Source organism: Sorex araneus, chromosome 9, assembly GCF_027595985.1.
Source record: "Sorex araneus isolate mSorAra2 chromosome 9, mSorAra2.pri, whole genome shotgun sequence".
NCBI lineage: Eukaryota > Metazoa > Chordata > Mammalia > Eulipotyphla > Soricidae > Sorex > Sorex araneus.
Window position 1 is genome coordinate 41,580,177 of NC_073310.1, and position 26,305 is coordinate 41,606,481.

The 26,305-nt window shown below is 37.8% G+C and overlaps 1 protein-coding gene across 17 annotated transcripts in view; it reads left to right on the forward strand.

Annotated features, from left to right (window-relative positions):
- The window catches only part of CDC42BPA (CDC42 binding protein kinase alpha), a 334,917-nt gene that overhangs the window by 126,462 nt on the left and 182,150 nt on the right, over positions 1-26,305 (forward strand). For all 17 annotated transcript variants that reach the window (XM_055146939.1, XM_055146925.1, XM_055146926.1 and 14 more), the window contains exons 6-9: positions 16,705-16,798; positions 19,855-20,055; positions 22,345-22,593; positions 26,158-26,237. In XM_055146939.1, the coding sequence (XP_055002914.1) occupies positions 16,705-16,798; positions 19,855-20,055; positions 22,345-22,593; positions 26,158-26,237 (624 nt within the window). The remainder of the gene's footprint in view (positions 1-16,704; positions 16,799-19,854; positions 20,056-22,344; positions 22,594-26,157; positions 26,238-26,305) is intronic.

Consider the following 26,305-nt stretch of genomic DNA (forward strand, 5'->3'; position numbering starts at 1 on the left):
ACTGGTGAAGGGGTGGGTGTTCGAGCATTGTATAACTGAGACTTAAACCTGAAAGCTTTGTAACTTTCCACATGGTGATTCGATAAAAGAATAAATTAAAAAAATTAAAAAGTAAAATTTAGAAGGAATATTGATGCCAGAGAGATAGTACAGTAAGTAGGGCTCTTTTCTTTTTTTTTTTTTTGCAGTTATGCTCCCCATGTCAGGCCTAGAGTGATTCTTGAGGTAGATGCAGGAGCACCACCAGGTGAGACTCCAAACAAAAATTTAAAAACGTAAAGAGGATAGTTAAATTTTTCAACATTCAGAATTTGTTGAACTTAATAGGATTACCATTACTGTGGGCTAAAGCAATAGTATAGCGGGTAGGGCGGTTGCCCTGCACGCAGCTGACCCGGGTTCGATTCCTCTGCCCCTCTCAGAGAAACCGGCAAGCTACCAAGAGTGTCTCGTCTGCACGGCAGAGCCTGGCAAGCTACCCATGGCATATTTAATGTGCCAAAAACAGTAACAAGTCTCACAATGGAGACGTTGCTGGTGCTCGCTCGAGTAAATCCATGAGCAACGGGAGGACAGTGATAGTAACCATTACTTTAAAAAATTATTTTATTTTGGGATCTTGTTGTGGAGGTACTCTGTTATGTTGTTTGGGCCATGAAGACTATAGCTGTCAGTGCTCAGGGGCCTCTGGGATACACGTGGCAGTAGAGATATTGGGGGACAAGTGTACAGTGGGAGATGGGGATCGTACTTTGGTTCCTGAACATACAAGCTATGCATTTCTGATACTGAGCTCTTCCTGCCACCCTATTGGTAGTTTTTGTATTTCATTTGAAAATTGAGTAATTTTATCCATTGACTTTTTGCATCTCCCCCATCAAAATTTTTTGGGTTAATCTCAGACAAAATTTAGTTGGTAACCCTAGAAACAAACATAACCTTCAGTCTATATGAAATCAGCTGTTAGTTCATTTTATTAATTATTAGAAACTTTAGATAGAATCAGATAAGTAGTAAACATAAGACTTTATTCAAAATGCTTAAAACATGGAATTTTTAGGAGTATTTTCTTCTTGTTGGGGACTGGTTGTATATGTTTCCCTTATTTATATCTTGAAACTCTAGAACTCCAGTGTACATTTAAAAAGTAATTGGAGTTGATTGGAACCCTTATGGTGATCCCAAGTTTGGTCTTACAAAGGGAGATAAATTCCAATAACCTGTACAATGGTGAAATGGAATCAAATGGGATGTATTGCTATTTTGTTGATACAGAGGAGAAGTGTATGTGCCAAATTAGTTTTCTTACTAGTTTGTAAGCAGTACTCTTTATTTATGGTGTCTGGATTAGGGCCAAAGTCTATAAATCTGAATAACCTTTATAATTGATTTTGATGTCTATCCAGAACTGAAAACTTATGCTTTGTAGACTAATTATTAAATTTAACTACTATAGGCACAAGATTTATAATAACCCTGTTGTAGCTGTGATCTTCTAGAAAGTAAAAAAGTAAAAGTGATTTAGGGATTATTACCCATTGGTCATCATTTTAGAATGTTTTTTTATCATTGCTATTATTGGAAATAAAATACTTTTCATTATAAATGCCAGTTTATTCTTAGAATTTAAAATAATTCTATTTCTGAAACAAAAGTCCTTTGCTTATGCTTAGAAACTAAGAAAATTACTTATTTAAAAAATTTTAATGAGGCCGGTGAGTTTGTATGGCTGTTGGGGCATTTGCCTTATACACAGCCAACCCAGGTTTGATAGTTGCCACCCTATATGGTCCCCTGAACCTGCTAGGTGTGACCCCTGAGATAGAGCCAGGGGTATCCCCTGACCACTACCAGATTGGAGTCCCCTCATTATTTTATAATGATAAAATGCTATGTCATATATTTGGACCAGAAAGATACTTGAATACTGGTTTTATAGTGATGATATAAATTTTCTCATAAATATTTTTCTTTCTCAAACTGTTTCTGGGTGTGGCCCTAAAACAGAAACAAAAACAAAAACAGCTAGAAAAACAAATAGCAGGTTTTATTAAGTATCCAGATGACAAATTGACTTTAATATAATTTTAAAGCCTTTTTCGTATTTTATGAAATTTGCAGGGATTGATTAAATTTGAAAATTTAGGTATGTCATAAATGACACAACTTTTGGGGCTGGAGTAATAGTACAGTGAGTGAGATTGCATGTAACTGACTCAGGTTGGATCCCTGGCACCACATGTGGTCTCCCATTCCTGCCAGATGTAAGCATTGACAACAGCTGTGTGTGGGCCCAAATAGACCTCCTCCCCTGCACTCCCCCCCTCAAAAAATAAAAAAAAGACTTTTTGTTTGATTTTTCAAAAGATCAAATATTTGCTGTGGGACAACAGTGGTAGTCAAATACTGTGTATTACACACTGTGTATTTGTGTTTAATTACTTGTATATATTAATAAAAGTTATCTAGGTATACCTTCTTTTGCTACTTTAAAAAGTGGAGTCAGCCAAGAGTCTAACTTTCCATCAGTGTCAGTTTATTTTTAGCTGTGGTTAATTTCACTTTTAAATTGTTAAAGTAACTGCTTTGTTCATTAGAGATTCTTGACAATATAAAAATTAACAATTCAAAGTTAGATATACTGTTGCTTTTTTTGACAGCATTCTTGCACTAACTGTTGATGACTTGAGGGAGGAAGGAAAGCTTTAGAGAGGAAGAGGGGATTGATCAAAGAACAATAGGAAAGGGGATGAAAGTGCCTTAAAGTTATATTTCACTTAAAATCTATTGAAATATATTATTTTATACTTTTTTTAATTTGTTGGCAAACATTTTCAAGTTAAAATGACGGTAGTTTGTATATTTATTATAAAACAAACGTTTTGATTACAACGGTGTTAACACTTGGATTGACTTGTACAAGTAATGGTAAACTAGCTCATAGTGACGGTATCCAATAGTCAATGAATTAGCCACTGTCTGCTTAGAGAAAGAAAATTGTAATTCAGGAATTTCTTTTATTTATGTTTTCAGCAATGCTCAGGGGTTCCTGGTTCTACACTCAGGAATTACTCCTGGGAGTGTTTGGGGGACCATATGGGATGCTGGGGATTGAACCCAGATAGGCGTGTGCAAGGCAAATGCCCTATTTGCTGTACTATCTCTCTGGCCCCTAATTCAGGAATTTATTCTTTTTTTTCTTGCTTTTTGGCTCACTCCAAGCGATGCTCAGGGGTTACTCCTGGCTTATGCACTCCTGGTGGTGCTCTGGGGACCAGATGGGATGCTGAGAATTGAACCTGGTCAGCCTCATGCAAGGCAAATGCTGTACGTGCTGTGTTATGGCTCCAGCTAGCTCCTAATTCAGGAATTTCTTAACCAGTGTACTTAAATAATCCATGCAAGGAACATTCATTGCAATTTGTGGATAACTTTTTGATGCTCTTGACTCAGTCTTTACTCAGACTTTTAATTTATAACGTGTCAGTGTGGAAGAGAGGATACTGGTAAACTTAGTGGAGCACATTACTACTATATGCTGTAGCTTAAACTTTTCCTTTCATTAGTTTACATTTTTTTCTCCCTTATGTGTGTAGTGAGGTAGTGATGGATCTGAATTGTCTGAATTTCTTCTGGAATAGTTTATTCTTTGCTTCATTTAAATTTTTTTCTGGGAAGATTTTATTAATTACATTAAATTAATAAAATGCTAATGTAATGCATTGATAAATGTATTGCATTAATACATTAATACATCATGGCAGAGCCTGGCATACTACCCGTGGGATATTCGATATGCCAAAAGCAGTAACAAGTTTCACAGTGGAGACATTACTGGTGCCTGCTCGAGCAAATCATTGAGCAACGGGATGACAGTTATGACAGTGACAGTGGTTTTTCTTTCTCAGTTTTTCAAAATTGTTAGGATTGGAACTGATATTTCACCTTTATATACCTTTCATTTCCATTTTTAACAATATGTGGTATCTAGCTGGTTATCTACCATCTTATTTTCAAGTCACTAGCTCAGAGTGATTGTGAATACAAGATCTTATTTTGCTTAGATCAGAAAATGGAATTTGCTATTTCTTTGTTCTGTTTATTCATTGCTGTGTAGCAAGTTATGTTTACCAGAAGCTGTGGTTGAGACAATTTCAGTAATTGTCCGTATTAACAATTGCAGTAGAGAGTTGGAGGAAGCAGGGATAGGCATATGGAGTCAGATTACAGTGCAGGGTATGTTGTATTCAGCCCCCTTGGGGCTTCTGGAGAGTGTATGGCTTATCAGAGTAACAGCCATTTGATCAGAATAGCCAGGTCCTTATATTTCCACATTGATCTTAATATGAATATGGGTCCCTAAGAAAGATTTCCCTTTGTGAAGAAGGTCTGTCCAATATTGAAGGAGCTGACATTTGACAGTTGCTTACTGATTTGGTAAGGCAGCTTATCCTTGTCTCTGTAATAGACAGAAAACATAGAAACCAATATTAAAACATAGCCATCTTTTTGTACATGAATCTTCCATGTGGACAGTGCCAGGTACTCAGTTTTTAGCTCTTTACTATATAATATGAATTGTAGTTCATTTGGGATTAGAAGATCACTCTCAGGATGATACCACCATCACTGTCACAGTCACTATCATCCGTTGCTAATCGATTGGTTGAGTGGGCACCAGTAATGTCTCCATTGTGAGTCTTGTTGTTACTGTTTTTGGCATATCCAATACGCCATGGGTAGCTTGCCAGGCTCTGCTGTGTGGGCGTGATACTCTCGGTAGCTTGCTGGGCTCTCCGACAGGGCGGAGGAATCGAACCTGGGTCAGCTGCGTGCAAGGCGAATGCCCTACCCTCTGTGCTATCACTCCAGCCCATCAGGATGATAGACTCACGTAACTACTAGCCAGATAATGCTGCCCTTCAGTTGAAAGCTCAGTCATGCCATAGGTCAGGACATTTTTTTTTTTTGACATGGGTGTCTGCATGGGTTGTTTGAGATGCAGACATGCAGACATGTTAACAGGAATGATGACTAGGTTCCAAGAGAACAAAGCAGAATCGCCTGGTACTTTTATACTGATCTCTGGAACTCCTAAACCTTCTCTTCTACTGTACATTTTTTGTTGAGGCACTTGTGAGAGCCCATTCAGGTTCAGATGGAGGGGACATAGTAGCTCCCATCTTAATGAAGATGATTTTTGGAAAATATCTGCCTCCTCTATAAGATAAAGAGTCTAAGGTGCGTTAGTTTTAAGTAGGATTAGGTACTTCTTTTAGAAAACTCAAATTAATAGTATTTTTAATTTCAAAGAGGGGAAATGACTGGTAAGGTTCTTCTGTACCAAGGTCTTACAGAAAAATAATGAAAATCTAACTATTTTCATGGAATTTGTATTTTAAAGGCATCAGAGAGTTAACTGAAGCAAACAGAACTTGATTGGGAGTATGTACCGACCCGGGTTCGATTCCTCTGCCCCTCTTGGAGAGACCAGCGTGCTACCGAGAGTATCTTGCCTGCACGGCAGAGCCTGACAATCTACCTGTGGCTTGCCAGGGGAATTCGATATGCCAAAAACAGTAACAACAAATCTTACAATGGAGATGTTTCTGGTGCCCGCTTGAGCAAATCAATGAGCAAAGGGATGACAGTGACAGTGACTTAGAGAAGATGAGGCCTTGTGAAGTGAACTCTTCGTTTTCACCCTTTTTTAGAGTGGGTAAAGATTACTTGCTGTGCACTGTGTCATGAAAAAAAGTTGTGAACTCTCAGGCCATAGAATTCAGCAAACTACAATCTGAGAAACTCCTTGCTGGAAAGAATATCTAAAATTCATCTACCGTTAGGCCCAATTGAATCATTCACCACATAATCAGTTAAACTGCTGAGCTAATGGCAAAGGACGAATTGAGATGAGTTACTGCCAAAGAAGCACAGTTTGTGATTTAAGTGTGATAAAATGATGACTTAGAAAGGTAAAAACTATAATTGTAGAAAAATGGACAATTTAAGGCTCCAGTGATTTAGCATTCACTGTGATAGGATACAATTTAGAATTACCAGTGTCCAAAAAAACAGGGAAATGGAGCTACATTTTAAAAGTTAATAAAATCATGGGACTATAGAAATAGTACAGGGGTGAGGTGCTTGCCTTGCACATGATTTACTTGGATTTGAATCTTGTGGTTCCCTAAGCCACAATAGGAGTGATCCCTGAGCATAGAGTGAGGAGTAAGCTCTGAGCATCACCAGGCATGATAACAAAACTAAACTTCCTAAACCAATAAAATCAACCAAGAGCCTCCCTGAAATTCAGAAGTATAGATTATAGTTTTCAAAATCCTTGTAATTAGTCTTAGTCTAGTAAAATGTAATCTTTTTACTAAAATGAAAAATATTGGAAATCCTGGAAGAGAAAAAGAAACTACAATTCATATGGAAATTCCGAAATATATGAAATGATACTTTTCACTGGGTATACTTAGCAAAATAAACAGACTAGGGACAGCATGAATAGAAATTAAAGTTATGAAGCAGGGAAAAAAATGTTATACTAGCATCTCAAGGACCTGTTAAATAGTATTAAAATATCTTATATGCATATGCTTTCAAATCTAGAAGGAGAGGAGAAAGAATGAGCCAAAAATATCTGAAGATATTTCTTGGAAGACATAAATTAATGTATTTGAGATATTTAATAAACAAGGAAGGTAATATGAACATGGCCATGCCATGTTTCATGATTTTTTAGTTGTTGAAAAACAAAGTATAGTTGTTGAAAAACAAAGACAGCAAAATTTGGAATCCAAGAAAAAAGACACATTGTACACAATGAAAAAAATATTTCATTAACTCATGAATTCTCATAGAAAGCAAAAGTCACAAGAAAGGCTTGTCAACCAAAAATCTTATATCCAGTGAAATTATCCTTCAAGATAAAAGTGAAAGACATTTTTAGATTAAAAAAACAAAGCAAGATAACTTGGGAAAGTTACATACATCATAAGAAATGTGAAAGGAGTTCACAAGGTTGAAGGGATTTAATATCAGATGGAAACTTGGATCTGCAGAAAGAAATTTAAGTTAGTAAAAATTGTAAATATCTGGGTAAATAAAAGAACATATAAAATTTTACTTTTTAAAGAAACTAATATCATCCCTCCCACCCCCAGCCTCTGTTTTGTCTCTTGATTTGTTGTAATCATTGGGAGTCTTACACATATTTGGTTTATGATGGTTGTACATATATCTGTATGCTACTTGCCAGTGTTCACAAACCTTTAGTTGTGGTGTTATGCACACATATTATTTGGAGTTGCATGCCTTGCTGCTGTACTTGCACATCTCAAATTGTACTTGCTAGGGATATACACGTCCTTTAGTTGTGGTGTTCTTACAAATCTGGCTTCAGTGCTCTGGAGAACATACCTGCTGTGACATTCAAATGGCAGCGCCACTTGGATTATACTTGGGTTGCTTCAGGGATTGAAGTTGCAGTCGTGTGCTCGCAATACAAGTGTTTTAACTACTGAGCAATTTCCAGGTCCCTTTTATTAAATTCACAAAAATAAATTTGACTATTCAAAGTAAAAATAACAGCATTTGCTTGTGAGGATTATGTAACATAAAGGTATACATAAAAACGATCCCACAAAGCATTGGATGTTAGATGTGTATCAACATAGTCATTTTTTTGGATGTGGTTCAGTAATTCTCAGTGAACTGTGAAAAAAAAGGATATTGTAATTTCTCGCGCAAAAACGGAAAGAGAAACGAGAAGACATTCTTGTTTTTCTTGAATCCATTAGAGTGGAGGTTATAGAGTATTAACATGTGCAGGTTACAGGTTTTGTAACATGAAATGTTAAGGAAGGGCCTTTCTGTAATGAATATCGCTGAGGTGCAGTAGAAAAGAGTGCAGGAAACTCATCTTTGGGAAGGACAGCATTATACAGTGGGAAGTATGCTTTTGGAAAGGAATTATTTGCAGGTTACAGGTTTTGTAACATGAAATGTTAAGGAAAGGCCTTTCTGTAATGAGTATCGCTGAGGTGCAGTAGAAAAGAGTGCAGGAAACTCATCTTTGGGAAGGACAGCATTACAAGGTGGGAAGTATGCTTTTGGAAAGGAATCATAAAACGAGTGTGAGGGGAGAAAGGGTCGATTGCCTTGGATGTACCCTGACCTTGGTTTGATCCCTAGAATCATACAGCCTCTTGAATATCAAGGGGTGTAGCTTTAGAGACTTTCAAGCAACACTAGATGTGGCCCTGATGTACCTGGGCACCACTGCATACCCTGGACAAGCATTAAACTGCCTGTTTTATTGCCATGAATGAGTGGCCCCCTGAGCACTGTTGGGGAGCACCTTCTCAGCCCTGCCTCCCCCAAAATGGGATCTGAGAAAATTGATCTCTATATAATAGAAAGTGATATACTAGGAAGAATAATTGGCAGTGTTTTGATGTCATCGAACAATTGTTAAGGTATTAAAACAAAAGATTTCAGTTGATTTGGCAATTTAAAGGTCATTAATCATTTTAAAGTTCTGAATAATGAATATGAACAGAATTAACCTCTAAACTACTATATATGTTAAGATAGTTTAGGAAGGAGCTCAGTAGTGTTTGTGATATTGTTTATGTATTTTAATGTTTCAGGCTTTCTTCCAATTGCTTTTTTTTTTCTTGCGTGGGGGAGTGGGTGGAGTGGGAAGGGTCTGATGCTAGTTGTACGCCCAGAGCTGCTCAGGAGTATTCGTGACTGTGTGCTTAGGAATAACCTCTGGCAGTTCTTGGAGTCTCATATATTGTACTACGATTGAATTGGAATTGCCCATGTACAAGATAAGCATCTAACCTCCTGTACTATCTTTGTAGGCAGGGATCTTGTTAATAAAATGGGCAAGAATTTTTGTCTTTGTGGAGTTTATCACCTACCCACAAATGATAATTATAATAGATATATTAAAAGACTCCATCTATAATAGCTGGAATGTGGAATACTTAGGGACGTATTTTTAGATGTAGGATATAAACATAGGATGATTATTTTCATAATATATTAAACATTTTAATAACTAAAAGTTATATTAGCACAGCATGGGAAGACTTTATCAATGGAACAGAGTTGAAAATATTATAATAACTCCCAGTGCTTATAAGTATTACTGTGTGCTGTAAGTTGCACATCAAATCAGTGGTATGTAGGAAAAATAATATTGGGTGATATCTTTAAAGTGTACTGAATCGAATACAAATGTGTTTAAATATTGAAATGTAAGATAGAAAAATCTCCAATTGCTCCTATGTCATAAAATATTGGAGAATTCCTCATAATTTTAGTAGGACTAAAATATTTCTAATTACGATAAAAGATCCACAAAATCATCAAGAAAAATACAGAATAATTTAACACAAAATGAGATATAAAGAAAGGACACATTATAGAAATAAAGTAGTTCCTTACAGATTTACAGAAAGATGGTCTGGGGACTAGGGAGATGGCTCAAAGTGCTGAAGGGTATGATTTGCATGCAGGAAGCTCCTGTTTCATTCCTCAACACCACCAACAGCAACACCCCTGATCAGAGTCAGGAGTTGCTACTGAACACTGCAGGGTGTGAGCTTAACATCCCCTTCCCAATACCCTCCCCTGGTACAGATTCACTAATAATACATAAATATATTACTTTTCACCTTTAATATTGACAAAAATTTCAATATTTTTATTGCGTCACAATTGGCATTCATTATATTAGTTTCAAGTATAAACATGATTCAGTATTCATGCATAAAAGAGAAATTAGCATATTAGTGTAATTAACATTATTCACTATACATAGATTTAAAATTGATGGGAACTTGTAAGATATACACTCTTAGCAACTTTCAAATAGTCAATCCAGTATTTTTAACTCTAGTCCTCATGCTGTACATTATGTCTGCATGATCTGTGGATTATTCACACATGGACTCAGATGGCTGAGATTACCAAAGGTGAGGGTGAAGAGGGGTTCAAAACTAGCAGGTGGTCCAGTGGGCTATAGTGAAGGGACTTGGTGGTGCTTGTGGTATGAAAACATGTTTCTTGAAAATATATGAAATTGTATCTTTGTTTGGAGTCCATTCCTAGTGGTTCTCAGGACTTATTCTTAGCTCCGAGCTTGGGAATCATTCCTGATGCACTCGGAGAACCATCTGAGGTCCTGGAGATTCATGGGCAGCAAGAACCCTCCTTGCTGTTACTTTCTCTCTACCCTAAAATAAATCAGTGTTACCCTGGGGGGTGGGGGGAGGGAGTACTGCATATCAGAACTTGTGAAACATCACTAAAGTGATGTTTACAAAGAAACATTTTTTAAAAATCAGAAAAATTTTCAGCTATATTGAAAAATTTAGAAAGGATTTTTAGGTAGCAGTAATTTACGTAAGAGTAAATATTGTTAAGGTTTGGGATACAGTGTTTCTATACCATACCCCCTACCAAAGTACTGATATCACATATCATTTAAAAGTTCCTTCCTGTCCATCATTTCTATCCCCAATTACCACAATTCTGCCTTCCAAATGGAAAAGATTTGTTATCATTGGACTTTGGTCTCCACTGTCATATTTTCTTTTTAATATAACATATGAATGAGACCATTCTGTATTTTTCTGATGATTTCATTTAACATGGGACCCTCTGGTTCTATCCATGTTATAACAGAATGCTCAGTCATATTATATAACTGAGTAGTATTAAGTCATATATAAATATGTCTTACAACTTTTTGATCTCTTTGTCTGATGTCAGGCATTTAGGTCATTTATAGGTCTTGACTATTACAAATAATATTTCTGTAAACGTAGGTATAAATATACTTTTTAAAATTTTCTGTGTGTTCTAGAGATAACAATAAATAGATATGTTGGGTTCTATAATGGTTCTATTTTTAATTTTTTGGAGAAATTTCCATACTGCTTTCCCTAGAAATGTAATCATAGTGAAGGGACATTCCCACATCCTCACCTTCTCGTGTTTGACTTTTTTGATAAGGCTGATCTCACTGATGTGAAATGATAACTCATCATGATTTTGATTATTTGTATTTATGTGATAATCAGTGCCAACAAACATTTTTTTCATCTACTTTTTGGCCATCTATATGTCTTCCTTGCTGAAGTATCTCCAGCTCCCCTCCCATATTTTTGGTGGGGTTGGTTTATTGTTGAATTTTGTGAAGAAGAAACATATCTCAAAAGTGCTTATCTCACAAAGATGTAGAGATAGTACAGCAGTAATGCACTTGCCTTGCAAGAGGCCAACCGAAGTTTGATCCTTGCTGCCACATACTCCCAGAGCTTTGCCAGGAGTAAGCCCTAAGAACAGCCAGGTATGGCCTGGAAGATATATATTCTTAGCAACTTTCAAATATTCAATCAGTATTATTAACCTAGCCTCCATGCTTTATATCCCAATGATCTATTGATTTTATACCTGAAAGTTTGTGCTTGTTTGGGGGCTTTAATTTTTTGTTTTATTTTTTTCAGGTTCACTGCTTCCCCTACCCCCGCCCCCAACCTCCCACTGCGTTCAGGGCTTACTCTTGGCTCTGTGCTCAGGGATCACTCCTGGCAGAACTCATGAGAACATATGAGTTGCCAAGGATTCTACCTGGGTTGGCTGTATTCAAGGAAAGCACCCTGCCCACTGTACTCTATACAGTTTCATATTTGATTTTTGTTAGCAGATTGCTCTCTCATATTGTCACAAATGACAGTGTTGTTTTAATATTAATTTATCTGTTAAACAGTTGTCTTTTGCAATAGGATTGGCAATCTTCCTGTAAAGGACCCGGTAAATATTTTAAGTATTGAAGGTCATATTTGCTGTTAGAATTACACAATTCTGTTGTTATATTTGGAAATTTAACAATTTAACAGATAATACTTAAGTGATTTAATGTGATTATGTGCTAGTAAACTAAATTTATGAAAATAGACTTTGGGCTTCATAGCCTATGAGACATAATATTACCTTTTTTTTTAAAAAAAAGTTTGTTTTATTGAACCACTGTGAGATACAATTAAAAGCTTTGAGATTCAGCCATACAATGATCAAACACCTATCTCTCCACCAGTGCAAACTTTCCACCACCAGTGTCTCCATTATTTCCCCCCCCCCTTCCCAGTCCTCACCCTACCTCTGTGGCAGACAATTTTTCAGACACTCTCTCTACTTTTAGGTATTGTATTTTGCTCAGATTTTCCCACCACCATTCAAGCCTTCCTTTCAGGGGCAGACGCTAGATCAGTTATTTTCCATTGCTCATTTTGCATATCATGAGAGTCTAAGATTGTATCTGAAATTCTGAGATTTTAAATGGTTGGGTTCCAGAGAAATCTCTGAAGGGATCTAATCCATTTTGGGATTCAGTTGGAAGTTCCTGGGCCCGTGCTGTTTAGGTGTGCCAGGATGGTGCCTGGAGGCGGGTTGTGGGCATGACATCTGGCATCAGGAGTGGACAGGGAGCCGGGAAGAGACTGCCGGGCTCCGCTGCTGCCATGCGACTTGGAAATTTAGTTCTGGAACCCCATACCTGGGCCTTGCTTATGTAAGCTCGTGGTCACTGGGATTCCATCTGGAGTAGGCAGGGAGACTGCACCTGTTCCATCTTGGGTGCCCTGGTGATATTGGCTCTATGTGGGGCCCAGAGAAATCTCCGGCACTGTGGTGCCCTCTGGGACTTGCTGCTGCTGTGTCTCTGGGCCTGGGCTGTTGGTGTCCATAATAATGTCTTAGTAACCAAGGCATAACTAATTTTATCCTCATATTACAGCAGGAAAAGCTGAGGCATAGGGACCTTAAATTCCATAATTTGGGTTTTAAGTGACTTTGCTCTCATTAACCACATGGCAAAACAGTTTTTTAAAACATTAAAAATGTCTACAAATGATAAATTTTTTTCTCTTGGGTCCCGAGTGATAGTACAGCAAGCATGGCGATTGTCTAGCATGTGGCTGACCCAGGTTCAATCCCCCAGCACACCATCTGGTCCCCAGAGGCTGCAGGGAGCAATCCCTGAGTGCACAGCCAAGAGTAAGCCCTGAGCACCACTGGTTGTGGCTCCCAAACAAACAAACAAAACCTTTCTTAACATATGCTTTTTAAAAAAAATTTTGAATAGTGATAAAATGTGTTGTGATAAAATAAGATAAAATGTGATAAAATAAGATTGCACTTAGGCTAAATTAATCTTGCCATACTTTCTTTAGATTTACACAGGTTCCAGTTGAACTATGGTAAACCTGCTTTCTACATCCAAAGCTGAATTCCAGTTGATATCCACAAAACATATTTTCCTCTTTTTAACTCGACCTACTCATTTTCAGCCGTGTTTTGCCAGACTCTGCATAACAGTCAGTTTAGTGCTCAAGCTGGCATTTGGTACTTGAGGGGCACCAGTGCTACACATGACAATACTCGAAGGTCAAGCAGTGCCTAAGATGAAACTCGGGACCGTATTACATGTTAGGCATGTACTCTAAAACTTTTATCATAACTCCAGCTCAACATCTATGATCTTACCTATGATACTGGGCAGGGGAAAATATACTTCCTAGATTCAGAATATAAACATAGATATATTCTCAATTATGACAGGACATAACAACACAAGGACCTGTTTCATAAAACTGATTTTGGGAAACAGAAACAACTACAGTACTAGTAGAAATCAATGAGTTATAAAGTACCCAACTTTCATTAATAGCGAACTAAGTCATCACTGTATCACTGTCGTCCTGTTGCTCATCAGTTTGCTCGAGCAGGTGCCAGTAATGTCTCCATTCATCCCTGTCACGTTCAGGGTCAGGGGAATGAGGCCCATTATTGTTACTGTTTTTGGCATATTGAATATGCCACAGGTAGCTTGGCAGGCTCTGCCAGGCAAGATTCTGCATTGCTCTCTTCCAGAAACTTTGTTTTATAGGATCTTGGCCATTGATGAGATTACATGACACTGGGGTCAGTTTGTGGGTGTGACTGCCAAGCCACTGGAAATCTGGGCATCTGGGTGGAGAAGGCTTAATCCCGATCCAAGTAGGCTTGGAGATCTCAGCCACGGGTCTTACATACCTGGGTTCCTTTGTCGGTTCCTTCATGGGTGCGGCTTGTCTGAGTGTGTGAAGAGTGGCCTCGAGCATGGCTGTTGCTGGGTTCTGAAGGTTTTTGGCTGCTGGGGCTCTGCTTGGGGAGGGGAGGGAAACTCAACCTGCCCCCCTCCAAGGGAGCCCTGTGAAGACAGCCTGGCATGGGGTCAGAAGATTCTGCCAAACTAAATCATATCAGACTTTTATTCACCTTTCATTTAAATTATTTATGATCACAAATGATTTGGCATTTATGACTGGGGATCATATCCAGGTCATCCATGTGCAAGACTGGCACCCTACCTGCTGCTCTCCTTCTCCAGTAACATTTTAAAAATAATACACAAAAATATTTCATCAAGAACCAAAAATGTAGTTTCTAATGTCACTCAAAGGCTGTAACTGAAATTCTGATAGAATAGGTACGCTCATTTTACTTTTAGAGAAAGAAAATAGGCTATTTTGATTTTTGTAGTTTGGGCCACACCTAGCAGTGCTCAGGACTGAGTCCTATTCTGTGTTCAGGGATCACTCCTAGTGGGTTTCAGGGATCATATGTGGTGCTGGGAATCACACCCAGGTCAACTTTGTGCAAGGCAAGAGCCCTACCCAGTCTGTTATCACTGCAGTCCAAATTAGAAGTCACCTGTCCTTTTCTGTTGTTGTTTTTGTTTTTTCAGTGGGTCCACACCTGGCAGTGCTCAGGACCTACCCCTGGCTCTGCACTCAGGATCATTCCTGGTGGTGCTTAGGGGACCATGTGTGATGCTGGGGATCATATCCATGTCATCCATGTGCAAGGCAGACACACTGCCTGCTGCTCTGTCTCTTCAGCCTCAATTAAGGAGGTTTTAATATAAACCAGACCAAGGATTTGAATTAATAATGTAGTTTAGTTATTTAAAGAAAAGTGCAAAATATTTAATGTAGATGAAAGCCACAACTGCTGATACAGTTCTAGAATTGAAATTAATTAGATAACAAAGCTTTAGTATTAAAATCGATAAATTAAAAAATTCAGTTTTTATGTAAAAATTATTATATCTCACCATGGGGTTGCTAAGAGCCCTCTATGTTATTGTTTGTTGAGTTTAGTTAGCTTCTATGTTACTTTCCCATCTATTTTGGTGTGCTTCTACTGGAATTTCAGTATTATGGAATTTGGAAGTGTCACATGGCCCAGAAATTTCAGCATGTATGGTCTGGCGGCTATGGTATATTTAGGAAATACTGGGGGTAGGGAGTGGGGGAGGCTACCTACCCCATTCCAAGAAGATCCCAGATTTCTCAGCCTGGATTCGGGGTGCCTTAAATTTTTTGCAGTTTGGTGCCTTTGCAGAGTATCATTGAAGGAGTGGAGTTGGGCCTTTGGCATTGCCACAGTGTGGAGTGTGGGTGCAGCTGCCAGTGCTTTAGCAGGGCAGGAACTCAGCCTGCTGCCCCCCTCAAGGGCTCCCTAGAGTTCTGTATGGGTGGAGGTGGGAGGAGACACACTAGTGTGTCTATGAATTTTAGCTGCTTGGCCTATATCTCCTCTGAGCTTTTGTTGTGAATTGGTAGAGCAGGGTTAGCAGGTGAGTCCATAAAGTAGTATAAAGCACTGATATTTACCATTGTTTCCTTTGAGCTTAATGAGCATCTCCGTATTCTCTTGAAATTCCCTTTCTCAGAGGCTGTACATGTGGGTTAGTGCTGGTTGAGTCTTCTGGGCTATCTTCCTTTACTAAGCGTGGTGGGGTTCTATATTGCTTTCTCATTGTGCCCATTGTTTTCTGGGGTGGAGACTTTCCACTTCTCAGTTCATTGGAAGCTCTCTAATGGATCCAGCTGTTTGGTGTCCTTTTCTTTCTTTGATGAAGATTCCCAAATCCAATTTGTTTTCAGTAGGTGTGTGGAGTTTCTTTTGCTGGCTCCAGGAGTTGTTCAGTATCATTGACCTTTCCCTGTCTGTTCTTTAGATTTTTATTATCCTTCCTACCACTGTATCTTTGTAAGATTTTGTGGGAATAGTGGCTGTAGCTAGAGTCGGCTAAATATTAATACAGGGTGGATTGAGATAGCCAAGGTAAGTTCAGTATAGGAGGCCAAGGTGTATTCCGTGTGGTGTGTGCAGAGAAGGTATAATGCAGCCACGATTTAGCTGATATAATGTGTTGCCTTTTCACAGACTTTGTAGTCGGGGCTACTTGTCTCCTAGCTGAGCGGGAGGCAGGTGGAGGATACTGAGGTGTGTGCAGTTATTGTGGTTCCTAGCATGGTCCAGAGTATCAATTTTTAAAGGAAGTCAAGAATTAAAAAAAAGTTTATCTTGTAAGTGATTATATTCATTTTCCCATAAAATAAATGGAATGTGGGGGCTAGTGAGAGAGTACAGCAGGTAAAGTGCTTGCCTTGCACATGACAGACCAGGGTTTGATCCCCGGTACCCCAGTTTCCCCTCCTCTCTCTCTTTTCAGCCCTGCTAGAACTGGTCCCTGAGCACAGAGCCAGGAATAAATCTTGAGCACTCCTAGGCGTGGCCCAACAATCAAATGAAAATAAATAAAAATAGAATGTATTTTTTTTCCAGAGACATCAAACCTGACAATATATTGATGGATATGAATGGACATATTCGGTTAGCAGATTTTGGTTCTTGTCTCAAGCTGATGGAAGATGGAACGGTAAATAAAAACAAATGTTAAATTATGGTATCTATTTGAAAACCATCTATACTTATCCATTTTTCTCCTTATTTAATGGTATTTCTGTGCAATACTACCCTCCTCAAATTTATATTAAGATTTATCTATAAACTGCTATGCCATTTCTGGGTGCTTATATTATCCATTTTAAGATTGATGCATATACTTGCTAACAGACTCTTTGTTCCTTCTTTAGCTAAACTATTTATTATTGCTTTTGAGATACTTATACTTTTCAGAAAAAGGTAGTAAGTAAATCCACGTGGAGAGAAAAAATAAAACCCCTACACTTTTATTTTGTCTTTGCTTATTGTATAGTTTCTTGAGTTGTATTCGCTGAATGAATTCTTTTATCAGAAAGTCTATTGGGTTGATTACATTATATTCATTTGCATAAGTTCTATTAACTAATATTCTGTTACCTTAAGTTTTGATATGCCTCTCATTTGTTTTCTTTCACTGACTTAAATTAATATCCTCAATCTTATTCTTTAGATTTTGTTCTTTTACTAGAACAAAAACTTCTTTTACTAGAAGTAGCCCAATTACGTACATAAGCAGAAGCCCAATTACGTACATAAAATTTTCCTTGGTAGAACTGTTTTGGAAAAGTTTACTGTAATAATATCCAGAAGCAGTGAATATGTCACATTGCTTTGTACCAACAACTTGACTTTTGAAAGTTTATGTTGAGAACTTTTATTCAAAAATTTTTATTTTAGACACTGTTGTTTACAATTGTAGGGTTTCATATATAAAACATTCCAGTACCACATCCTCCACCAGTGTCTATTTCTCTCCACAGTTGTAGTGTATTCTCCCCTCTGCATCCCCTTAAGAGCCCCTCTATGGTAAGCTTCTTATTGAAGACCAGTTTTTAGTTTCAAATGCCTTTGGGCTTTGTAATCCCCTGCTGTATTTCTTTAAGTCCAGCTTAGGGGAGAGATCATTTTTTGTCTTTTCCTCTCTTAAGTTTATTCATCTTGATTCTCTAGAATCAATTTTCACTTAGAGCCAAGTAGTATTCAGAACATGTTTCAGTATACCTTTTAAAAGCGCTTTGTATGTCTTTTTAAAGAAGCTTCTGTTATTTCTTTCCCAGATGTTTTGATGGAATGGTTGTTTTTTCTTATAAAATTCTACCAGTATTTTATATAGCTTTTAAATATATATATGTGTGTGTGTGTATATATATATATATATATATATATATATATATCACTGCAGCACTGTCGTCTCGTTATTCATCGATTTGCTCAAGCAGGTACCAGTAACGTCTCCATGGTGAGACTTATTGTAACTATTTTTGGCATATCGAATACACCACGGGTAGCTTGCCAGGCTCCGCTGTGCGGGCAGGATACTCTTGGTAGCTTGCCAGGCTCTCTGAAGGGACAGAGGAATCGAACCCGGGTTGGCTGCTTGCAAGGCAAATGCCCTACCTGCTGGGCTATCACTCCAGTCCTATATTTTATATATTAGCCCTTTGTCAGATGAGCAGTGGGCAGATATTTTCTCCCAGTTTATGGGGTGTCTTTTTATTCTGTTCATTATTTATTTTGTAGTGCAGAAGTTTCTTAGTTTAATGTAGTCCCATTTTTCTTATCTTTGCTTCCATGTACTTGGGCAGTGGTATTGAATCATTGAAGATACCTATAGCTTCAATGTGTAGGATGATATACCTATGTTTCCCTCAATATAATTGATGAATTCAAGTCTGCTATTGAGGTCTTTAACCCATTTTGATTTGATTTTGTGCACGCTATTATGATGGGATCTGATTTTCTTTTTGCATGTTTCCAAGCAGTTTTCCTAACATAGTTTATTGAAGAGGTGGTTTTCTTTGTTCCACTTCATATTTTTTTGTTCCTTTACTGAAAATAACTGTCCACATACATGGGGACCTGTTTCTGACATATAAGTGTTGTGCCATTGGTCTGAGAGTCTATTCTTCTAGCACCATACTATTTTGATTACTAGAGTAGATTTATGTGACTTCTGCGCTCTGGCCATGATTAAAGGAGTGACTGACAATGAATTGCTTTTTAATTTGAGAGACATTGAATGGCAGCACAAATTGTTATCTGTGAGAGACATAAATTAATGAGGTGTGCTGATTGATAAAGATAGGTAGAGTTAGATTAAAGTCTAGCTATTCTAGAAGGTTAAGGAGGAAGAAAACAGAGTTGGGTTAACTGAAAGAGCTGAAATCGGGAAGCCTTGGCACTAGAGAGGAAAGCAGTCATGCAAAGAGGGGACCTGAGTATCCATATGAGGTACTTGATGAGGGTCGAATTGTGCAGTATAAGACTACGTGAATATAGACTTACCTAAGTAATAAATTTTTCTTATTTTAAAATAGCTCAAACCACTAGAAATCAAGCAGTGCTAGAGGAGAAACTGTATTAGGGGAACATTGGAATTTCAGCCCTGAAGAAACACTTTTGTATCATGTAAGATGATCTTTGTAATTGTCTGTATCCAGTACCCGGTAAGATTCACAGTTTAAAAGTACTGCCAATGAATGGGGATTGAAATGAATCTTACACTTTCTTGAATTATTTCCTTAGTAGTTTTGGCCATAACTAATCAAGGAGATTAGCCAGTATTCTGATATGCTCAACCAAGACTTATTCTTCCTTAAAAGTTACTGGAATCCATGTGTCTGGAGCGGTAGTATAGCTTGTAGGGCAGTTGCCTTGCATGGGGCCAACCTGACACCCCAGATGGTCCCCTGAGCTCACCAAGAGTGATTCCTGAGTGTTCAGCCAGAAGTAAGTCCTGAACTTTGCCAGCTATTAAAGGCTATGGTATTCATGTTCTATTGTTCCTCTAAATATAGTTAAGTAATGACTGCAATGTAATTGTAGAGTTAGTGTGGTAATTACAAATTTAATTTATATAAACAAGGTAGCAGTTCACATAATAAAAAAAATTACACTTGGTATGATATGTAGTATTTATGTATTAATATTCTTAATATAAAATTGTTACTCTTTCTAATGATATATTACTAAATATGTGAACTTTTTCAGGTTCAGTCCTCAGTGGCTGTTGGAACTCCAGATTATATCTCTCCTGAAATCCTGCAAGCTATGGAAGATGGAAAGGGCAGATATGGGCCTGAGTGTGACTGGTGGTCTTTGGGAGTCTGTATGTATGAAATGCTTTATGGAGAAACACCATTTTATGCAGAATCTCTGGTGGAGACATATGGAAAAATCATGAATCACAAAGTTAGTATGCTTAACTATTTTTTAGAATAATGTGTTAAATAATAAATGTAGTAAAAGTAATTTTAAAAGAAAAATTAAAATTCTTTTAAAATTTAAAAGAATTTTTAGAACTTCTGAAACCATTCGAATTTTGAGCTAGAAAGATAGCTCAAAGGGCTGGAGCACATTCTTTTTTTTTTACATTTATTTATTTGTTTTTAAAGTGTTATTAGTGAATCACCATGGGGTACTGTTACAAACTTATGAACTTTCATGTTTGTACTTAGTTTACATCCCTCTACCAGTACACATTTTCCTCCACCAATGATCCCAGTATCCCTCCTACCATCCCCATCCCAACCCCCACCACCTCTGCGGCAGGGCATTCCCTTTTGTTCTCTCTCCTGTTGGATGTTGTAGTTTGCAATAGAGGTATTGAGTAGCCATTATGTTTGGTCTATAGTCTACTTTTGGTATGCAGCTTTGAACCCAAGTGGGTCCTCCCAACATCCTGTACTAGGTGTTCCCTTCTCTGTCTCTGCTGCCTTTTCCCCCAGCATGTGAGGCCAGTTTCCAAGCTGTGGGGCAGACCTCCTGGTTCTTATCTCTACTACTCTTGGGTGTTAGTGTCCCATTCTGCTACTTTATAATCCACACATGAGTGCGATCTCTCTATGTCTGTCTCTTTCTTGTGGAGCACATTCTTTATGTTTGAGTATCCCAGGTTCTATCCTAAGCACCACAAGGTGGTCCCTCAAGCACTGCTGGGAATAACCCCTGAGTCAGAAGTAACCCTGGACACTCAAACCTATGTAATAAAAAAACAAATAAAAATGTGAAAAACAACCCAAAAACCCAAACAACAAGTAATAAAGTTCAACATCTATGCTACTACAAAACTAGACAAGGATGAGAAGACAAAATCACAAATTATATGTATAATTTTACTTATCAACTTCTGAACCTTATTAGATGTGTTAATATATAAGAAATTAAATAGACTTACAGGAAAGTGCACTAACAGGAAAATTTCTATTTTTACTATTGTAGAATAAGTATTATTAGGACTAGAGAAATGCTTAGGAGACTCCTAGACTGTTTGTCTATAAAAATGTATATCATTATTAGTATCTGATTTATTTTAACACTATTAATCTAAGTCTTGAGTTATTAAGCCATATTTCACTATTTTTTAATGAATTCACTATTTTAATAAACTGTTGAAGAGATTTTAGTTTTTAATCTTCCTATAGAGAATATATGACTAAATAACATGGAATGAAAAAAAGTTCCTTTGGAAAGTGAACTTTGCCATTTGTTCGTATATCTCCTTTAGTAACAGCACACATAGTTGATGTATTTTAAAAGAAAATGTATTTTTTTATTTTTTATTTTTACTATTTTTTATTTATTTGTTTATTTTTTAATGAATCACCATGTGGAAAGTTGCAAAGCATTCAGACTTAAGTCTCAGTTATACAATGGTCGAACACCCAATCCTTTACCAGTGCACATATTCCAATACCAAAAACCCCAGTATACCTCCCGTCCCACCCCCACCCTCCCGCCTGTGTAGCTGATAATTTTCACTTTACTTTCTCTTTACTTTGATTACATTCAATATTTCTACAAAAAGCAAAAAAACTCACTATTATTGTTTGGCGTCCCCCCTCCCCCCCAAAATCAGACCTGCTGAAAAGGAAGCATTTGATAATTCATTTTCCATTGCTGAGAATGAAGAGATATGAGGTCGGTTTGGGATTTCTGTATTTTAGTATTTTAGTAATTTAGTAACTAAGTCTGGGGAAATTTCTGCCAGAAATTGCATCATTGCAAGCTTGTACCTCTCTTTAGTGGTTCTTATAAGATGGCGGTCGCCACGCCTTCCCCCTCCCCCACAAAGGAAAAGCTGAGATAGAAAAACCTTTCCCCTCCTGGGGCGGCATGGGGCTGTGACTTAGTTCACAGTGTAGAGACATTTCTGCAAGAAGCTGCTGGTACCAAAAGTAGTTTAGCTGGCCTCTGGGATCATGGTCATCCAGCAACGGAGAGGCCGCACATGTGCGGCCACTCGGGTCATATCTTGGCAGAGAGCGGCACCGGTCCTGCCCCCATCCTGAGATCTGGCGTGTATCCCGTTGCTGCAAGCTCGTACCTCTCTTTAGTGGTCTTTATAAGATAGTGGTCTCCACGCCTTCCCCCCCCACCCCAGAAAGGAAAAGCCAAGAGAGGAAAATGTATTTTAAAAGTAAATGTTATCTATTAAGTAATTTAAATACTAACATAGTTTATTTCCATACTTTTCTTCAGGAAAGGTTTCAGTTTCCACCCCAAGTGACTGATGTGTCTGAAAATGCTAAGGATCTTATTCGAAGACTCATTTGTAGCAGAGAACATCGACTTGGTCAAAATGGAATAGAAGACTTCAAAAAACACCCATTTTTTAGTGGAATTGATTGGGATAATATTAGAAATTGTGAAGCTCCCTATATTCCAGAAGTTAGTAGTCCAACAGATACATCCAATTTTGATGTGGATGATGACTGTTTAAAGAATTCTGTAAGTATGTTACTGTGAAGTAGTTCTCTCCTGTTTTTTTTTTAATATGATCATAAAGTAATTTTATGAAGCATTTTTTTTTTTTTTTTTGCTTTCTGGGTCACACCCGGCGATGCACAGGGGTTACTCCTGGTTCTACACTCAGGAATTACTCCTGGAGGTGCTCAGGGGACCATATGGGATGCTGGGATTAGAACCCGGGTCGGCCGAGTGCAAGGCAAACGCCCTACCCGCTGTGCTATCGCTCCAGCCCCTTTATGAAGCATTTTTAAATGATAAAACAGGGGTCCCAGATGTAGGTCAGCAGTAGTGTACATACCTTGCTTGTGTGAGGCTTGGGATCTATTCTCAGCACTACAAAAGCAAAAAAAATTAGAAATAAGTAATTATCAAACAGACCATTGCTTCTAATACTTTTTCTTTCAGATTAAGAAATTAAGAGAGTTACTTAAAACACTCATAGTCATTCATAGCTAGATGGACTAAAACTCAAAGGATTACTTCTTCAAACAGAGAGATAGTCCCGTGGATAAAGTCCACGCCTTGCCTCTGGCTGACCCGGGTTTGATCCCTAGCACTCTGTATAGTCTCCTGAGTACTACCAGGAGTGATCACTGAGTGTGTAGTCAGGAGTAAGCTCTGAGAACCTCTGGGTGTGACCCCCCAAACAAAATAAAGGCAAAATAGCAAATCAAAGGTTTACTTCTTTCCACTTGAAACTGGAAAAAGTTGATAAAATAACCCATTTCAAGTCTTGATAAAATAACCAATGGTAACAAATTGAGAGGCTTTTATTTATGGAAAAATTGCTGAACTTCAGTGAAAAAATAGTCTCCCAGCTTTTTCAGCTTGGTTGAGAAATTCTATGATAAAATTGTTTATAAAACTAGCAGCTTTGCTGCCAGTGTCTGACATGATTTAGACAACTAAAAAGTCATGCCTAGTGGTGCTGCCACTAAAATAACAAAATTAGTAAGAAATGAATGCATAAATTCTCCAGCTTTACTGGCTTGATCTCATAAGCTGTATGTATCAAGTGGTAGACCAGTGAACTAATTAAATGTCCAACCACTTTTCTCTGTGAGTCTTATTGAAAAAACGCCAATGTAGTTTTTCAATCTCTTGATTACGTTGAATGAAAGTTGGCAAAATTGCATATTTTATATATTTTTCCTTTTAGCCCTGCTGAATTTCATTTTTATTCAGGTGTTTTATTTCCTATGGTTTAAATATGCGTTAAGAATTTTTTTATTAATATGATATATCACTGTTCAGTTAGTTCCTCGTTTAAACCAGATATCTTAGATTTTATACATTGCACGTGATAAGGAGTGGTTAAATAGACTTTCCTCATTGTTTAAAATATGTTCTTTACTATTAATGGAAGTTGGCTGTTCATTCCAAATTAACTACACAGTATAGCCAGTTCTATTTATGCTTGTTAGAATGTTAGTTGCCATAAACACATTATTAGCCACTCTGAGCCATTGTTTGTAGGGGAATATAACATGGGATTTCTGAAAGTGTCTGGTTATGGCATTTTCATCAACCAACTGAATCTTGTTTTATATGTATTTCTATTTAAAGGCCCCATATATAATGTGTATTGTTGATTAACTTTGGGTCCTTGCTGTCATGGCCAACAGCATTGAAATTCATGCCTGAACTAAACCTATGTAACACACTGGTTATGGTTATTTTGTTTTTCTTTTAACTATGGCACATCATAGAGTTTTTACTTAGGAATGGTGCTTGGAAGCCAATTTAAGCAGTCAAATCACCTGTGAAAATATGAAAATGCTAACAACTTGGCATACTAGACCTTGAAAAAGGGACTTGTGAGTCAGAAAGAAAAAGATCATTTAGCTCAATTGCATAGCATAAGGAAACAAAACAAGAGGATAGACAATTTCCAGTGGAAACAAAACTGAGATATGTCAATAGAACTATGGTCTTGGGTGCTGGGGAGGGGGAGAAGACAGCTTGGGATAATGGGGAGGGATTCAGGCATTCTGGTGATGGGAATGGTGTTTCAGTGCTGCACATGTGAAAATGGTGGTACTAATTTTATTGTTGATAAATAAATCACTAAAAATAAAAATAAGGAAAATGTGCTGCTTATTTTTAGTATGAGGACTGATTTAGGAAGGCAGAACATCTTTTTTTTTCTTAATAATGTAGGAGTCCTGCTATTTGTTTAGTCATTGATTAAGCTGATTGAATTGAGCATGAACTCCACATTGCTTTTTGTTGTTGTTTTGTTTTATTGTATCACTGTGAGATAGTTACAAAGCTTTCATGTTTGAGACTCACCTATGTAATGATGGAACACTCATCCCTCCACCAGTGCACGTTTTTCACCACCAGTGTCCCCAGTATCCCCCCACACACACACATCCCAGTCCTCACCCTGCCTCTATGGCAGACAATTTCCCCAATACTTTCTCTCTAATTTTGAGCATTATGTTTTGCTTGAATTTTCCCACCACCATTCAAGCCTACCTGCCAGGGGCAGATGCTAGATAATTTATTTTCCATTGCTCATTTTGAATATCACGAGAACTTGTGTGGCCGGGACTGTAAATGTAAATTTCTAGATTGTAAATGGTTGGGTTCCAGAGACATGTCTGTATGACAGTAATCCATTTTGGGATTCAATTGGGAGTTTCTGGGCCAGGGCTGTTGATGCACTAAGATCGTGCCCGGAGGCAAATTGTGGACTTGACAGCCAGTTTTCTGGGCGGGAGGGGACAGGAGAGGGACAGCCTGGGTCCTCTGCCACCGTGTGGCCTGGAGATCTAGTCCTGGAACCTGCATAGCTGGGCCTTGCTTGTGGAAGTTCTTGGTCCCTGGGATTTCATCTGGAATAGGCAGGGAGACTGCACTTGCTCCTTCTGGGGTGCCCAGGTGAAATTGGCTCAGTATGGGGACCAGAGAGATCTCCAGCACTGTGGTATCTTCCGGGGGACTCGCTGCTGTGTCTCTGGGCCAAGGCTGTTGGTATGCTAAGATGGTGCCCAGAGGCAAATTGTGGGCATGACAGTCAGGCAGAGCATCTTAACTCCAGCTGGGAGCCATATGCATGGAGCAACTCAGTTGTTTTTTTTTTTTTACATATATCTTGCAAATAACTATAAAAATGCTGGAATATTGGTTTTGGGTTAAAATTAATTTTAGTAACTAGACAAATTTGCATATATAAGATCTGTGAGTGAAATCAGTGTTCTCAATATCAGACTTTCAATCATTTTAATTAAAAAATTTTTGTTATAGTTTAGATACTATGGTCATAATAGTGTTTATCTTTGTAGTACTGATGTACAAAGTTCCTGCACACCACCACCAAGTGCTGTGAATTGGTGGTTCCTGGGATTCAATCTTTATTAAATTTATAAGATTTTGCAGTAGTACTGTTTGTAGCCTGTGTTTTATATCATTAAAATATGCACCAAACTTAACAGCATTTCTGAATAGAACCGTCTAATATTTTATTTTGACAACTAATATTCATAACCAAGTCTACTGGGCATAGTAGTTCTCACCAGATGTTTCTTCCTCTTTCAGGAAACGATGCCCCCACCAACACATACTGCATTTTCTGGCCACCACCTGCCATTTGTTGGTTTTACATATACTAGTAGTTGGTAAGTTTTAAAAGTTAACATGATAGAACAATTTAAAGCAATTTAAAATAAATTGAGTTTTAAAATAA